Source organism: Castor canadensis, chromosome 7, assembly GCF_047511655.1.
Source record: "Castor canadensis chromosome 7, mCasCan1.hap1v2, whole genome shotgun sequence".
Lineage (NCBI taxonomy): Eukaryota > Metazoa > Chordata > Mammalia > Rodentia > Castoridae > Castor > Castor canadensis.
The window spans coordinates 158,743,710-158,760,697 of NC_133392.1; the positions used below are offsets into that span (position 1 = coordinate 158,743,710).

General features: G+C 52.0%; 1 protein-coding gene across 6 annotated transcripts in view; it reads left to right on the plus strand.

Annotated features, from left to right (window-relative positions):
- Nucleotides 1-665: 665 nt before the first annotated feature.
- Nucleotides 666-16,988, plus strand: part of Plekhg5 (pleckstrin homology and RhoGEF domain containing G5) — a 50,348-nt gene continuing 34,025 nt past the window's right edge. For 5 of the 6 annotated variants that reach the window (XM_074081492.1, XM_074081496.1, XM_074081494.1 and 2 more), the window contains exon 1: nt 10,862-11,324. In XM_074081492.1, the coding sequence (XP_073937593.1) occupies nt 10,877-11,324 (448 nt within the window). In that variant the 5' untranslated portion in view covers nt 10,862-10,876. Of the gene's footprint in view, nt 1,957-10,861; nt 11,325-16,988 lie in introns of those variants that run through there. The other variant, XM_074081498.1, reaches the window with a different exon arrangement.

Below are 16,988 nucleotides of genomic sequence, written 5' to 3' on the forward strand. Positions count from 1 at the left end.
ATTGTTCTTCCACCATGCAGGTGAGGAGCAAGTGAGAGCATGTCTATAAAAGACCTGGTCCTAGCTCTTAGTGTGCTATGGCCTGCTTAATCAAATGGTGAGCTCCTGAAAGGCAGCACCAGAACCGCGTTCCTGTAGAAGTGTGATGCAGACATTGAAGTGTCTGAATCCATGCCTGCTTCCCTGCTGTGTGCTGGATCAGTTCACCTTGAGCTACTTGTGGCTCAGAGGGCTCTGGGGAAGCAGGTTCTGTGACCACCTTTGATGAGCCATTCCTGGAAGTTTTCACAAAGCCCCAATTACTGCTTTTAAATTTTTATAGTTTGCACGTGTAGAAAATGATCCTTAAATCTCACTTCATAGATGGTCGCTGAGCCCTGTGAGGCTGTCATGTCTGTTGTTTTTCCTTATATGTACACATGCCTATGTGTGTGTTCTACCCAACCGTGTCCTGCTATGTGTATGGTTTTTATTCAGCTCTTTCCATTTATATGTGGACTTCTGTGTCATTAAAGATTTTTGAGAACCTGAATTGTATGGCTTTAGTGTGTAGCTAGATCATTTTATTCCAGAGAATTACTTGAACACTTAGGAGAAAACATGCCAAAAAGCACTGGAATGAAAATTACACTGAAAGCAGGTTAATGAGTTGGGGGTGCTGGAGGGTGAAATGCTTAGGAAGGCCCAGCAAACGACTGTGTTTTGTTTCCGTATCAGTACTGCTTGCAGGGGGAGTTTGTTTAATCTTCCTGTCTGGGCCCTTGTGTAATTTAAGAGACTGCTACATCCCATCTGGACTGCCTTTGAGAGGGTAGTTGGAAGAAAAATGGGGATTTGCACCAGAAGAGTTGAAATGTTTTTGGAAAAGCAAACAACAAAATCCAGAGCCTGGGGTCTGTGCTGGTAACAGCCTCAGCAAGTGAGAGCCCAGCTCAACGATCTTCCTTCCTAAGTTGGGCCTGGCAGACAGAATGAGGCTTGGCTGACAAACCCGGCCCTAACAGTGGCTAAAATAAATAAGGGGGCCATCTGTGCAGAGGAGAGGAAAGCCCATGTGACCTACAGGGCCTCTTCAGAAAGGCCTTACTAAGTTAAATACTCCTAGGGTACTGCCAGGAAAAGAGTTGGGCTGGAGGGCAGGCAGGGTTGCAAGCTAAAAGGAGGTGCACCGAGGCATGGGGCTGAGGGTCCAAACTGCAAATGCCAGGAGCTGAGTAAGTGAATCCTTGGAAATCAGCAAACAGAGCTGAGCTGGGCAGATGAGGGGCTGGGCTAGGGAAGCCCAGGGTTGCCATGGTAACCAGCTCTGCTTCTGCTGTGGCACTCAGCAGACTGGCTTGACTTTTTCTAATGCTTTGGAATTTGCTTGGTCTCCCGGTTGTGTCTTTCTCTCCCTGGCAGGAGGAAGCCACCCAACTTTCAGGAGCTGCCTCCTCACCAGGAGCCCAGCAAAGAGGCTGCAGCTGGCCAGTGGGATTACAGAAACCAAAGTCCCCCTGGCATTGCTTTCGGGAAAGGAGGGAAAGGCACCTTGGAGTCAGCCGGCTGCATGAAAACCCTAGTCCTTGGAGCAAATGGGTACATGGGACTGAAAAATCCAAGGGGGAAAACCACCACAGGGAAACAGTGCTAGCTCTGTCCATAGGTTAAAACATACAGCTCCCTGGAGACCATGGTTGGGGGACAGCACACTGGCAGGGACTGAGAGCACTGAGGTTTTCCGTGCAGATTCAGCTGGAGCAACTGAGATTGGAACTGAGGCTTGGAGAGGCCAGTCAGTGCTGGGCCTGCAACTGGCAGAGGGACAGAGACCACGTGTGATTGGAGAGGCCTGTGATGTGCACGTGGCTGGAGGGTTGGGCAAGGCACCACCACTCCAGAAGTCAGGCATGAATTCAGTCCTGACAAAATTCGGGTCTCCACCTCAAAGCTGGCTCAATCTTGGTTCAGGAACTGGTGAGTACGTTGCTTCTCTTTCGTCTAGAAAAAAGAAGGTGAAAAGGGGAGGCTTTGCAGGTGCAGGGGCCACCAAGACCCCGTGCTTGCTGAGTTAGTCTATACCCCTTCAGAACTACTCTGCAGACTGATAATTTTGTCCTCATTAATTGGTGACTTAACGAGGTAAGGCTCAGAAGTCAAAGGCCTCGAGCCTAGAAGTTTCAGCCATCAGCTCCTATTTGGAAGGTAGACCATGAAAGTTACCTAAGGTCTCCAGCTCGTTCTCTGCTGTGCTCACACAGGCTGAAATAGGTTTCCAAATGTACCTTCATAGCTTGCTCAGAAGGGGCCACGAAACTCAATTATTTTTGTTTTGTGGTGCTGGTGATGGATCTCAGAGCCTCACACATGCTAAGCAAACACTCTCACTGAGCCCTGCCCCCTCTTTTTTTTTTTTTTTTTTTTTTTGGGCAGTACTGAGGGGTGAACTTGACCTCTTGCTTGCCCAACAGACACTCTACCACTTGAGCCATACCCCTAGCCCTTTCTTGCTTTGGCTGTTTTTTTTAAATATATTTATTTTGGTGGAATTGGGTTTGAACTTCGGGCTTCATGCTTGCAAAGCAGGCACTCTACCACTTTTTTGCTTTGATTATTTATTTATTTTTGGTGGTACTGTGCTTTAAACTCAGGGCCTCATGCTAGCTAAGCAGGTACTCTTACCACTTGAGCCACTTTACCAGGGTTTTTTCAATATAGGGTCTCTCGAGCTGTTTTCCCTGGGCTGGTTTCTAACTGATCCTCCTGATCTCTGCCTCCTGAGTAGCTAGGATGACAGGTGTGAGCCAGCTGTGCTCTGCTGCTTTGGGCTCCAAGCCTGGGCTGGTCTGGACTACAATCCTATTTATGCTTCAAATGTAGCTGAGATGACAGGCATGTGCCACAGTGTCCAACTTTTACTGGTTGAGGTGGGCTCTTGATACCTTTTTGCTCTAGCTGGCTTCAAATCACAATCCTCCTGATCTCCACCTTCCAAGTAGCTAGGATTGCAGACTTGGGTCACCTTGCCCAGCTCAAGTTTACTTCTTTGTTTTAGTTTAATGTATTTAATAGCAAACTTACAGGAACAGCACAGAAGACAGACAACATTTAAAACATTGAATGTAGGACAATTCACAAAAGTATAGTGAAGGGGTTTAGGATAAAAATGCTACAAACACAGTTTAGTTTCTTTCCATCAATAAGAAATTTGCTTATTTAAAAAAAAATCAAAATGCTGCCATCGTCCAGAAAAATTTAATAGGTTTATTTATAATTGTTATAAAGTTGAACTGCTGAAGCTTGTTCACTGAAACATTTCATTTGCATTGATGCTTCATGTCCCCACATTTATGTTAAAAATCCACACACAAATGAAAATGGAGAAGCTGCCAGTACCTGATTTCTGTCCCCTGTTTTCCCACTTGCAATCATATGCTTAGGTATCTTTTGACTCCATAGGGGGAAAAATATCTAACATTCAGAACTACCGATAACAGGAAGAAAAGAAAATTTGTTTAAAGAACTGAAATGTTTCCCAGCCTGTTGGGTTCTTAAGCACGCTCTCCACGTGTGCAGGGTCCTAGCAGGATGTCTTTCGGCATAATTGTGTCACATTGGCATGGCTAGCACACAGGTTGGTGTCTTCAAAAATGCCAACCAGATAGGCCTCACCAGCCTCCTGCAAAGCACCAGTAGCTGCGCTCTGGAAGTAGTCCTGAGCAATTTCTCGCACCAGACTCTGGAAGTTGGGTGGACCAAGAGCCTCTGTGCCAGGCCTGGAACGATGAGGTTCCTTCACCCTCCGACAGAGGGCGCACTCTGGCGAGCGCTTAAGCCGGGTGGATTCACAGACCTCACCCTTTCTCCTGGAGCGAGAGAGCGAGTGAGGCGTGGCTGCAAACACTCAGGTTTACTTTTAACATATGCCGTGATGCATTTTGGGAGTAGGGGTCAGAAGTAAGATTCATAGCATCCAATAGCATCCCACCACTACAGAGGGACCCTCTGGTTGTGCCCAAATCAGGGCATCCATCCACCTTTACCTGCCCCCTGGCTGGCCCAAGACAGATTGAGAAGTAGCTGGAGGAGTCCCGCTCCACGTGGACCCCTCATCAAAGAGCTAGCCCTCCCTCTTCCTTCCTTTGTTTCATCCACAAACAGAGCTCACCTGTCCAGGTAGGGCTCTGTGGAAGGAAATGTCAATCAAGGTGTGTAATCTTTACATTCAGAGGTGAGCCCCATGACTGGTGTCCAGCCATTTCAGGATGTATTTCTGCTTGTCTCCCTGAAGGGAAATCATGTCCAGCTAGGGGTGAAAAGTAGGGTTACAGGCTTTGGGAGTGTCCCCAGGTCATCCCCGCCCCATGAAAAGCAGAGGATGACTACCTACTCTCCCTGTGTATGCTCCTTTCTTTTACGTTTAGTAAAAGTAACATTAAGTTTATTAGAAAAGGAATACACTTTTAATAGACTGAAAGCAGGTGGCCTCTGGAGTGAGAACAACCTTTAAGCCCTTCAAATTAGCAGATGAATACGAATGCTTATGAGAGCAATACATTTTCACTGTAAGTAATGATATTCTTCTCAGTCTGTTACATGTATGTATACGTACATTTTTTACTTTTTATCTGTTTTTATTTTTTATTATCGTGTTATTGTTGTACTGGGGGTACATTGTGACAGTTCAGGTAGATTCAACCCCTCTATCATTCTCCTTTATCACACCTCCACCGTGAAACAGTAGGAAATGTACAGTTATACAACTGCTTTTCTCAGTTAACACTGTATTTTCAACATTTGAAAAAAATGCCACCAGGTGTGAGAGCTCACAACTGTGATCCCAGAACTCAGGAGGCTGAGGCAGAAAGATTGTGAGTACCTAGGCCAACCTGGGCTACATAGTAAAACTCTGTATTGAAACAAACAGACCAGAAGGATCAGGGATGTAGCTCAGTAGTAGAGCACTCGCCTAGGTTTGAGCCCAGCATTGGGGAAAAAAAAAAAAAAGTCAATAGCTGAGTACAGTAGTACATGCCTGTAATCCAGCCTGCTTGGAAGGCTGAGGTATGTGGATCCCTTGAATCCAGGAGTTCAAGGCCAACCTGGTACCTCATTCTATTATTTATCAATTTATTTTGGTGCCAGGGCCTCATGAATGCTAAGCACATTCTCCACCACTGAGCTACACCTCTGCCCCCACCTCATTCTTTTTATGGCTTCATGATACGTGTGGATAGACCTTCCCTTCCAGACTGGCCTTCTGTGGCTGACGTCTGGGTGTTTCTGCCATTTTGCTCTCGTAAACGATGCCACTGTGGACATAGCTCTGCACACCTGTGAAGGGGCCCTGTGCGTTCCTTGCTGGACAGTGGAGTTGCTGGGAGGAGGAGGGTGCGCATTTTGCATTTGACAGCCTCTCTAGGTCTGGTCATTACCATCATGGGCATGTCCCTGGCAAGTGAGGGCTAGTGGCTGGGCACCACTCTTCATCCATCCCCGTTAGCTGAAGTGCTGTGGCTCTTGCCAGAGGGGTGTGGGCAGCTGCCGCGGGGTCTAACATCAAGCTCTAGAACTTCCGAGGGTGGAGGCCAGAGGAGGTGACCAGGCATAACTCTTACCATTCTTTTTTTTTTTTTGGCAGGACTGGGGTTTGAACTCAGGGACTGATGCTTGCTAGGCAGATGCTGTACCACTTGAGCCATGGCCCAGCCCTAGTTTTCCACTTCTAAAGACCCCTGATGTGGTCGATTTTTAATAGCCTCAAATTACACAGGGAATAGACTTGTGTGCAATCACAGCTCCCCTACTTATTACCTGTGGTAACCCAGGCTAATCATTTTTGCTTTGTGTGCTCCAATTTCATTATCTTTAAGTAAATAACCCTGCTGTCCAGGGTTATTGTGGCTTTGAGATATGAGGTTTTCGTCTGTGTCTTTAGTTACCTCAAGCTTTTGTGGGCCTGTTTCTGTTGTCATTGTTTCAGTTGGTTTTCAGTCATGGGGTCTTATTTGCTTATGTGCCTAGTTATTTTTGATCGTGTGTCATATTATATTTTAAATTTTATTTGCAAGAAAAATTAGATGCCTAGGATGATAGGGAATTTTCATGTGCTTGTGCCGGATGCCTAAAACACTACTAATCTGTGATGACCTTAGTCCAAATTCAAACCTGCGGTTCCCTGGACTTTGGGCTTTGTTCCCCTAGTTTCATAAGCCCTCTAAAAGGAAAACTCAGCTGGCATGTGATGCACACTTGTAATCCCAGCACTCAGGAGGGTCACAAGTTTGAGGCTACATAGTGAGACCCTGTCTTAAAAAAGCAAACAAACAAAAAACCTAAGAAAGAGAGTTGGAGATACAGATCAGTGGCAGTGTGCTTATCTAGCATGTGCAAGGCCCTGGGTGCCATCTCCAGTGCCAAGAAAGAAAAAAGCACTTAAACTGTAAGCCAGAACATGTTCCTCCTCTGTTAACTGCCATGCTTCACTCAAATGAAGGCCGAAGTCCTCAGAGGCCTGTACAGACCTGATATCCTGTCACCTCCTTGCTCACCCTGCTTCAGTTACATGGACCTCTGTGAGGTTCCTCAGTAGGGTGACCAAGTCCTCCTAGTTCTGTTTTGTTGTGGTCCTGGGGTTTGAACTCAGGGCCTCAGGCTTGCTAGGCAGGCGCTCTACCACCTGAGCCACTCCTCCAGCCAAGTCCTCCTAGTTTTTAAACTGAAAGGCCTGTGTCCTGAGAATCTTTTCAGTGTGGGGCAAACTGGAACCAGTGGGTCACCTTACCTCAAACACAAGATATGTCCCTGCCTCAGGGCCTTTGCCCTTGCTGTTTTTCTCACACTGAGATTCATCTCTACACCATTCTGCTCAAAGTCACTTTTCTGAGAAAAGGTAGATCTAAACACACACGCATGTACACGCATGCACACGCATGCACGCACATGTGTGCACACACACACGCACACATGCACGCTGTCTGTCCCTGTCACCTGAGATATAAATGAACAAGGTCCAGAGTTTTCTGGGGGTTCTCCCAGGAATCAACACCCACTAGAATGTCAAGATAGGCCAAGGCCCAGCAGCTGCCTGGCCCAGAAGCTGCCTCTGCAGCCTGGGTCCTAGGCTCAGCAAGGAGCGGCCCTTGGCCTCTGTGGCGAACAGGAAAGCAAGGCCTGTCTGAGGCAGCCTGGGTCCCCACTAGCCATGTCCAGAGACAACAGTACTTTCCAACCAACAGGATGGGTGCTCCAACAATGGGCTAGATGTTTTGAAATCCCAGCTGTTCTGGAAGTCTGACCTGTCTTTTTGTGGTCAGGAGCCTGGCCTAGAAGCCTTTGTTCCTTGGACCCACTTAGCCTCCAGAGGGCCCAGCCTCTCAGTCTGTCTGGCCAGGTTTGGAAGTCTGCATGGCCAGCAGCTGGCAGCGAGACAGGAATGTGGTCATCCTGCCTCAGCCACAGGCAGCCTGGAAGCCTAGGCTTGCATTTCCTGCTGTCCCTGACCCCAAGCTGAGAAGTCCCTGGCACCCCATCTGGCAGGACACCAGAGGCAGAGGATAGCTCCTCCAAAGGAAGTTGCCAAGCCTGAGTCCAGGCTTAGTGTCCAGTCCACTGGGCTGTCCTCTGGCCAGGATCTCCCCTGGAGGTAAGGTTGCCCTGCCACTTCTACTCACAAAAGTGAGGCAGAGCCCAGGAAAAAGCCTGGAGGGGATTGAAAGTCCTTCCCAAGCTAGAGACGGTTAATTGTGAAGTGATTCAAGGTCAAGTTGATGAGGCCATCCCTGCCATCTGCTCTTGGCCAGGCTAGACCTGGGCCATGCAGCTAAAGGAGAATGAAGCCATGGACAGCCTTCAGGGAGGCCCCCAATACAGATAGAGCAAATGTGACCATCTCCACCATGCTGTCACCTGAAGCAGGCAGGACGCAAGGGCCACCGCACAGTTGGTGGGAGGAGTCAATTCCACCAGGAATGGGGGTCAGGTCCCAGGGTCAGTGTGGCTGTGCTGTGAATGTGGCCACATCTGCAGCTGGTGAGGGGCAGTTTAACCAGAACAGTGACATTTTCAGAATTGCCTTCTACCCTTGTAATTATTGGCCATTTCTCCAGAGCCTCTGCAACTTGTAGCCCTGAGTGTGAAAGTTACTCTTCTGGATTAGCTCACTTAATCCCCAGAGCTATCCTGTGAGGCAGGGCTGTGATTCCCCACTGTAGAGATGAGGACAGAGACCCAGAGAGGTTTGGCAACTTTCCCAAGGTGACATAGCCAGCAGGAGCTGGGGAACCTAGACAGCCTGGCTGGTTCTGGAGGCTGCCATGGTGAAGGCAAGGGTGAGGCCAGGGCCTGGGCAGGGCAGTGGTGGCCCTCGCATGGACCAGAGCAGGGTAGGGCCTGAGACATTCTGGAAGCAGAGCTTAGAATGGTGTGGGCAGCTGGTGCAAGGCCAGCCCGCCCCAGGGTGCACTTGTCCCCAGGCTGTGGTGGGTGGATGGGTGGGTGATGATGGTTATGCCAGCTGCTAGACAGTGACTAGACCTTCCCCCCTACTGACCCCAGGGAGCCTCCTGACTCTGAGGAGCCCATGGTCTGGCTGCCTCACCCCTATACTCAGGAGATCCAGAGAGGGCCCCACCTTTCTTGAGGCTCACGGCCAGTGGACTCAAAGGTCAGGAAGGTTTCTTGAAGCTAGGAGGGCTCCCAGAGTCTAAGGCAGGGTTGCATCCAGGGAAGGGGGAAGACTACCTGAGCCCCTGTGGGGCCAGAGTTCTAGCCTCTTGGCTCAGAGTGCTGAGCAGGGAGAGGCAGGAAAGGCAGCTGATCAAGTCTGGGATAGAGAGACTGCAGGCATGCAGAACCTGAATATCTTGGCCCCAGGAGCAAACTGATGGCAGTCCCCACTGTGTGTTCCCAGTTTCCCTACCCCCACTTCTAAGTTTATCTGCACAGGTCTCTCAGCCCCTCTGAACCCCAGCTTCACCTCTGTGACATGAGGCAATGAATAATAGAATTATTATCATCCAGGGTCCAGTGGCTCACACCTGTAATCTTAGCTACTCAGGAGGCAGAGATCGGGAGGATCGAGGTTCAAAGCCAGCCTGGGAAAACACTTCATGAGACCCTATCTTGAAAAACCCACCACCAAAAAAAGGGCTGGTGGAGTGGCTCAAGGTGTAGGCCCTGAGTTCAAACCCCAGTACTGCAAAAATAAATAAATAAAATTAAGGATCATTAGGTAGATTAAAGGAAACGACCCACATAGAGTCTCAGTCCAGGACCTGGTCCACAGGAGGACTTGGCAAATGTTATTGTCCCTGGTTTGTGGCAGATGAAAAGAGGTAGATAGGGTCCCTGGCCACCTAGGAACCCCTGCTTCTGAGGAAACACATGGGACTGTGTAGCACAGCACAGAAGCTCACAGCCCAGGCTCTCAGCCTTGCTGATGGGTGTCCTCCATTTGCCTCGCACCAGGCTACCTGCCAGCAGGACCCGTGCCCCTTCTCTCTCTGGGCTGTGGTGCAGCGCTGGGGCAGCCTAGTTGTGGTGCCCACTCTGGCGATCAGGAGACGGCACTGCTCTGATCTGCTAGCCTCCTTCCTGGTCTGCTGTCCTTGGATTCCACCTCACCTGCCTCAGTCCTAGTCCTGTATTTGGGCAGCACAGGAGTGGGGGACCCTCTTAGACGCTCCTAGCAGTGGGGAGCAATGGGCATTTGGACATTTGTTCTCAGGCTTGTTTTACTCCTTTCTGAGTCCTTCAGTACAGATGGTCACATTTCATTGCCCTAGTCAGGGACTGTCCCCATTTTACACAGGAGGAAACTGAGGCTTGAGGAGTCAGTGACCTTCAGTGGTGGCACTTAGCTCCCTCCAGTCCGTCCACCTTCAACAGCACCATCCAAGGGCCTGTCAGAGACTGAGAGCAGAGTGTTGGAGGCAAAGGGCTGACTGAGGCTGAGGGAATGGGCCACTCATGACCAAGTGGTTGTGGCCAGTTTTCCATCAGCATCTACCGAATCCATGAGCCCACAAATGGGCTGAGGCCTCAGGCCCACACATCTGGCCTTAGAATTAATTTTGAGGGAAGGGGCCTGTGCCACCCACACTGGGCTCTGCAAGTGCCAGTGCCAGGCAAACTATCTATTGGCTAGGGGTTTAGCCTCCAACCAACCCAGGCCCCTGCCAGGGGTCTCCAGCAAAGTACTTGTCCTGGAGTGTCCCTGGCACATGCTTCTGGAGGGTTGGGGTGGTTTCTTCTGTTTACATGGAGCTAGATGTCTGATTGGGGGGTCTGTGGAGGCCTGACCCAAGGGACAGAGGCAGGAGAGTCAGAGAGCTGGGGGGTGGCTAGTACCTGTGCTTGACAGATCATATAACAAGGCTCTGGCTAGACTTAATTTCTAATAGGTTCTGTGGCCCAACCTGGGAGTCTTACCACAGTGTGGCCTGCTGAGGCTGCTTCTTGTGTGAGCTGGGCAGCTGGCACTGGTATCGTCACCCTCCACTTACATACAGCTGGCTCTGCCCAGCTGACCTGGGGTCCAGACAGGCTTCCTCATCCCCTTGGGTGAACACTTGCTCTCTACCAGGTTTCCTGCAAAGCTCTGTGAGTGTAAGGTCTGCAGAACTGACACACATGGAGTTGGGGGGAGCTCTCTCAACCCATTTACAGATGTGGATCAACAAGCTTCATGCCCAGACCCCTCAGCTACCCTGTGGGGACCTCCTTCAGGGAGCCCAGGGCCAGCACAGTGGGAGAGGAGTCATCAGGATGGCTGAGGGGAAAATGTATGTCAAGGGGGTCCAAGGAACACCCCCCAAGCCCTGCCTGTGAGCTCATGCAGGAAAGGTAGCCCAGAGCCAAGGTCTCTGTCAGCCACAGCTTCCTGTGAGGCAGCAGCATGGTGGTAGGGGTGGGGGCCATTGACCAACTCTTGCCACCTGCTTCTCTTCCTCTTTTGGCCCCTTACTCAGCGAGACCCTGCAGGGGGCCCCTGCTCAGGCCCTCACGAGGTGCTTCCGCTCTCAAGGAAATAGCTGTAGTTGGCAGAAGAATCAACCCCCTTCCTCCCTCCCCATATCCAAGGCTGTTGCCAGGCGCTGGTCGAAGCAGCCCCTTTTCTTCAACTCCCTGTCCCTCTGTCTGTCCTGTCCCAGGCCCCTGGGTCAGCAGATGGTCACTGAAGCTCAGAAGGACAAGTGGCAAACCTCTGGGGTCTCCCTGCCAGGGACCAAGGGTCCCAGCCCCAAGAGGACCCAAGCGGAAGCACAACAAGCCTACTGGTGTTTTTGCTCCCCTCGGAACTTGCCATCTGGAGACTGAGGTCCACAGAGGACTGAGTCCAAGAGGTAGGCCTGGGGCTGTGGGAGATGGGACTTCCAGGTCAGGGCTGCCTGCCTCTCTCTGGTTTCCAGTTCCTGGTCTGTACCCAGAGGAGGCTGCACTTCAGTGTGGGTGATGGGAGTCAGCCCTGGAGTGTGACAGGCAATGTAGCTGATCAGTAAAAGCACGGCTCTGGGTTTTGGCTTTGTCTCCCCCTTCTTTAGCACTGTGTGGCCTTGGGCAAGTTATCCATGGTGCCACCCCCTTCCCTTTTTCTCCGTCTTTGTCCTGGGGATAAGGTGAGAACTAAAGGAGGTCATGAATAGCACTCAGCCTGGTTTCTGGCCCTGGCATGTGCAGTTGTTATTACCCTGGGGACAGCAGGAGGGAGGCAGACAAGCCCCTACCCCAACTGTCAGAGGGATGCAGAGGTACCCTATGTCTGCGAGCAGCATGTCCCAGACCCCAGCATAAGGCCTGGGTGTCCACCTGCCTCTGACCACTGCTACCTCCAGTGAGGGCAGCTGAGGCTGTGCCCTCGAGCCCTGTGAAGCTGTTCTTCAGCCTGGGGGAGCTAGCCCCGTGAGTCAGGCTGCCTCCCGCATCCTTCCTGCACAGGGAAGCAAGACCAGGATGGGGTGCCCTTCCCATGGATGGAAGGAGTGTGGGAGACGGAGGAGGACATTCAGGCAGGGGGTGGATATGAGGAAGCAGGGGGAGGTGGGCAGCAAGAGGCACGGTTGGGGCTGAGTGAACGCAGGGGTGAGGCAAGATATGTGCTCTGCTGGAACCTAGAGGGTTGGGAATGGATAGCCACCCTCTCTCCATATCATGTAGGGATGCACAGAGCCTGCACTCCCTCAACCTGGGAGACTCTAGCCTGCAGGCCCCAAATGGGCCCCTGGGAACAGGTCCTCCTCAGGTGGTGTACTCTGGGCTGAAGGGGGTCCTTTTGTTCAGCCTGAAGCTGAGGAGGGGTAGGAAGAAATCTTCGTTCCACCCAGTGGGGCTGCTCTGGGGTTGGCTATCCTGAAATCACAACCAAGTATGGTTCCCACCAGGCCCAGATGAAGAGGGGCCAGGGCTGGATAACCTTTCGGCACCGCCTTCTGCCGGGGTAGGTGCAGGGTAGGTGATGGCTGGTGGGTGTTGGATGATCTTATTCCCAAGCCTGAGTCTCACACTGAATACAATCAGGATGCCCCCAACATCCTGTGGGCTCAGGCCTAGGCTGTATAGGTGCCCAGAATCAAGGTCCAGGGGCCTGTGCTACTGGAGGTGGGGGCAGGCAGGCAGACAGACATATGGTTTGAATTACTCCAGCTGCTTCTTGGCACCTTAGCCCTCAGCTGGGGGTGTACAGGCTGCCTGGATGGCTACTCCTACCATCCCCAGCCCCCTAATACATCCTGGAGTGACCCCTCCACCACCCCCAGGAAAGCAGAGCCTTCTGCTGCCAGCCCCCTTTGCCAGGCCTGTGTCTCTCTGCTGCCAGGTGTCTGGTCTGATAGGAGCTGGCTCTACCTCACCTGACAGGCTGGGAGGCACTAGCAGGGTCATACAGAGGGGGCCTGGCAATGTTGCAGAGCCTGGCTTGGAGCCCCAGTGTAGGGGACCTTTGGCCCCATTGAAGTCTGGATTTCCAAAGGGCCCTCAATCAGAATTCTTCCAGGTCCTCAAGTGGGCTTTTTTTTTTTTTTAATTTTTTTGGTGGGACTGGGGTTTGAACTCAGAGCTTTCTATTTACAAAATAGATCCTCTACCATTTGAGCCACACCTCCAGTCCATTCTGCTCTGATTATTTTAGAGATGGAGTCTCAGGAACTTTTTGCTTGGTCTGGCCTTGAACTGCTATCCTCCTGATCTCAGCCTTCCAAGTAGCTAGGATTACAGGTGTAAGCCACTGGCACCCAGTTTCTCAAGTTGGCTTTGAAGCCAGATAGTCCTGGGGTTCAAACCCAAATTCTATTGCAGTTGAACTTCAGTTTCCTCTTCTGTGCTGTGGAGACAGTACCCACCTGCACAGAGAAAGCCACTGTGATTAGGCAGGGACAAATATCATTTGAATAGACGATAGATAACAGAGGTCTCGCCACAATAGTGGTTCTTGTCTTTTGCTTCTGCTTTTTGAGACTGGGTCTTGCTATGTAGTCCAGGCTGTCCTCAAACTCTTGTTTGAGGCCCAAGTGCTGGGCTTACAGGTGTGCATCATCATGCTCAGCACAGAGATTTTTGTGGTTCTGGGGATCAAACTGAGAGCCTTGGACATGCTAGGCAAGTACTCTACCACTGAGCAACACCCCAGCCAGGTTTTTGAGACCATGTCTTCCTGTGTAGCCCAGGCTGGCCTCAAACTCTTGATGCTCCTGACTCCACCCCCTTAGTGCTAGTTGTTATTTTCTGTCTTCTTTTTTCTTTTTCTGGCAGTACTGGGCCTTGAACTCAGGGTCTTGTGCTTACTAGGCAAGTGTTTTACCTCTTGAGCCATGCCCCCAACCCCTTTTTTCACTTCAGTTGTCTTTAGATTAGGGTCTTGAGCTTTTGCAGGGGCCAGCCTTGGACCACCATCCTTTTACCTATGGCCTTCTGTGCACATAGGGTCACGAGCATGCACCACCATGCCCAGGTTACTTGTTGAGATGGGGACTCAATACCTTTTTTTACCTGGACTGACCTCCAACCTAAGTCCTTCAGATCTCTGTCTCCTGTGTAGCTGGGATTGAGCCGCTTGTATCCTGCAGTAGTTGTTTATTCTAGCTTGGGAAATTTGCAACTTTTACAAGGTTCTGGAATAAACTGACTAGTGACTTTCTATTTTCCATTTTATCTCACTGTTTTTTTTTTTTTTATTCCTCTCCTGGTGTTTTTCCAGTGCTGGGAGCAAACCCAGGGCCCCATGTATGCGTGAGTTAGTCAAGTGTTCTACCACTAAATACATCCCCAGCCCTTCCTCCCATGGTTCTTTTTGTGGGCAGCTCTGTACTCCCAGTCCTGTGACCTTCAGGTTCTGCCCTTGTGCCCACCCTGCAGTGGGCATGAGGTTCCCTGGCCATGCTGGAGGCCCTTTGCCCAAGCTCACCCACTACACTACCATTGGTATGGGTGACAGTCAGAAGAGGGAGGTAAGCATCCCATGAAGGGTGGCCAACCCATGAACAGGAGAGCCCAGAGAACAGAGCCAGGCCTCATAGGCAGTCTAAGGGCAAGACCTGGCCAGAAGCTCTGGCCCTCTGACCTCTAGAGGCCTCCTTAACTCAGCAGAGCTGGGGAAACGCCTGAGCTTCCTGGGGAGGAGCTGGGAACCACTCCAGGGGCATCCCCACAGGTGCCTCCATCCCTTACTGAGAACCTGCAGGGCCAGCAGGGGCTGGCCAGGGTCAGAGGTCAGGATGGAGAGCTGGAATTGCTCCTGGGGCAGCACATTTTTCTCCTCTGAAAACTTATCTTAGCAAAGTGACCACGAAACAATTGCACTCTTTTCCAGGCCTCTGCGTCCCCAGACGGCCAGCCCATCTCCTCGGTGGGGGCTCCGAGGGGGCTGGGAAGGCGAAATTTGTAAAATGTCCGTAGGAGGGGAAGAAAGGAGCTTTGTATAGGGCCGGAGCCCTGGCCATTGGTCAGCTTCGAGGCCCCCAGCCGTTCCCAGAATGCTCCCCTCCCTGGAGAGGGCTGAGCTTGCCAGCCCAAGGCCAGGCCCAGTGATCCCTGTGGCCCTTCTGAGCCCCAGCACCACTGCATCCAGCCTTCAGGAACCCTGGGGCCACCCAGCCTCTGCGGGCACAGGCCAGGCAGAGGTCCCCCAGGCCTTACCATGTTTCTCTACTGGAGGAAGCGGGGCACCTATGAGCTGGAGGCCCTGCCAGGTGACCTGGCTGAGCTGGAACTGGGGGCCGTGGAGCGTTTCTCCTGGAGTTCCACCCTGGACATCATTGAAGACCTCAGGGGTAGGTGGGACCAGGTGCTGACACCTGGTCTGCTTGGTCACCTCCACCTGGCCAGAGCCTGCAAGCCTGCTTGCCACGCACGTTTCTGGGGGGTCACTTGCCCATGATAGGGTTGGAGCCTGAGCCCCTCCTGAGAGCTGCTGCAGGAGAGAAAGAGGCTCAAGCATTAAGACTAGGGGGCGGCAAGGAGCCCAAGGAGCTGTCCTTCCTCATAGTGACCAGCTGGGCACAAGGGCCCTGGCTTGGGTTTGCAGCCCCAGCTGGAGGCCAGCAGGAGCACTGGCCACCTCTGGGTTTGGGTCTAGGCTCTGCCTCTGCCCTTCCCTGTCCTCTAAGACCAGGCCACAGGGCTCTCTTGGGGCTGTGTTGGGCTGAGCCCTTCTAGAATGTTCGTGTTCCACTCTTGGGTTGTGGGTCACTTCTCCTACTTAGGCCCGTTTTACAGATAATGAAACGGAAGCACAATGAGGTTGAGCCCCTTAATAAAGCAAGACAAGGACTTGGGGGCTGCTAAGCTTGTGGTTAATTTCAGTCCAGATGAAATGTCTCTGGTGTCATTGCAGGGGTGACTGGACAGAAAGGAAGGGCTGGGCTGTAGGCGCTAGCAGTGCCAGTCCTGGTTCAGTCATCTGTACTGGGTCAGTGCTGTGGGTCTGACTCCAGTGGGTTACTGTGGAATGATGCTCAGCTCTGGCCTCCCTAGGCCACAAGGCTAGGGGATGGGAGCCTCTACAGGGACAGAGCTTCCCCAGCCTGGCTTGGGCCCTTCCCAAACCTGTCCTGTGTCAGTGGGGCTGCAGATGGTTGGTTAGGCCTGGGGTTTGCTGTGGAAACTGGGAGGGAATCCACACCACAGGGGTAGTTAGGAAATGCTCCCAGAAGGGAGAACCGATTCCTGTATGGCAGGAGCAACAGGTGGCCCTGTGTTGGAGGAGCCCCTGGTTGTGGTGGCCAGGGTCGGGGGTAAGGTGCTTATAGGGGAGGCACAGGCTCCCTTGGGCCCCAGAATTCTGGGCTCTGTCAGAGGTGTGTTCTGGAGGTTGAGGGCAGGAGCAGGTTAGGAGACACCCCTGCTTCCTTGAACACGGAGCCATGTAGGGCGTGAATGGGAGAGGAAAGAGGCTCCCCTTTATCATCACGTGGTGGTAGGCAAAGCTCCTCCTCCCTCAGCCAGGGAACCAGCTGGAGTCAGGGGTCTTATCAGGACCTCAGGTCATATAGCCAGTCCCAGCTGCAAGCCTGGGAGGCTCAGTTGGGAGGGTGTCCCACCCTGTGTCCCCCCTGGGCAGGGGCATAGCAGTTACAGTTTGCAGAACCCTGGAGCCTCACCCTTCCCAGGGCTTTCCTATTTATTTTCTGCCTGAACTGTCCTCACCACTCAGGTTTCTGTGAAGCTCCCTGTCCCTCCTGCCTCTGGGAGTCCACAATGACCAGCCACCTCCAGCTCTGGTTCCCTGGGACCCAGAGGTCCCACAGCTAACATTTGGAGTGTTCTTTAAGCCCTGGTCCTGGGGTCTTCATGCCTGCCCCCTGAGGCAGGGCTGTTCTTGGTATTCCCTTTATTCTGGAAGACATCAGCGAGGTTGTGACTTACGGCACTTAGCTATGTCCTCAGCCTGAACTCCAGGACCGAGGATCTGTCCATCCACATGTGCCCAGGCCCAGCTCTCTACAGGGCTGGCAGAGGCAGGAGGAATGTCACACAGCCCCTGGGTAACAGCACGTGAGCAAATCCTGGGAGGTGCT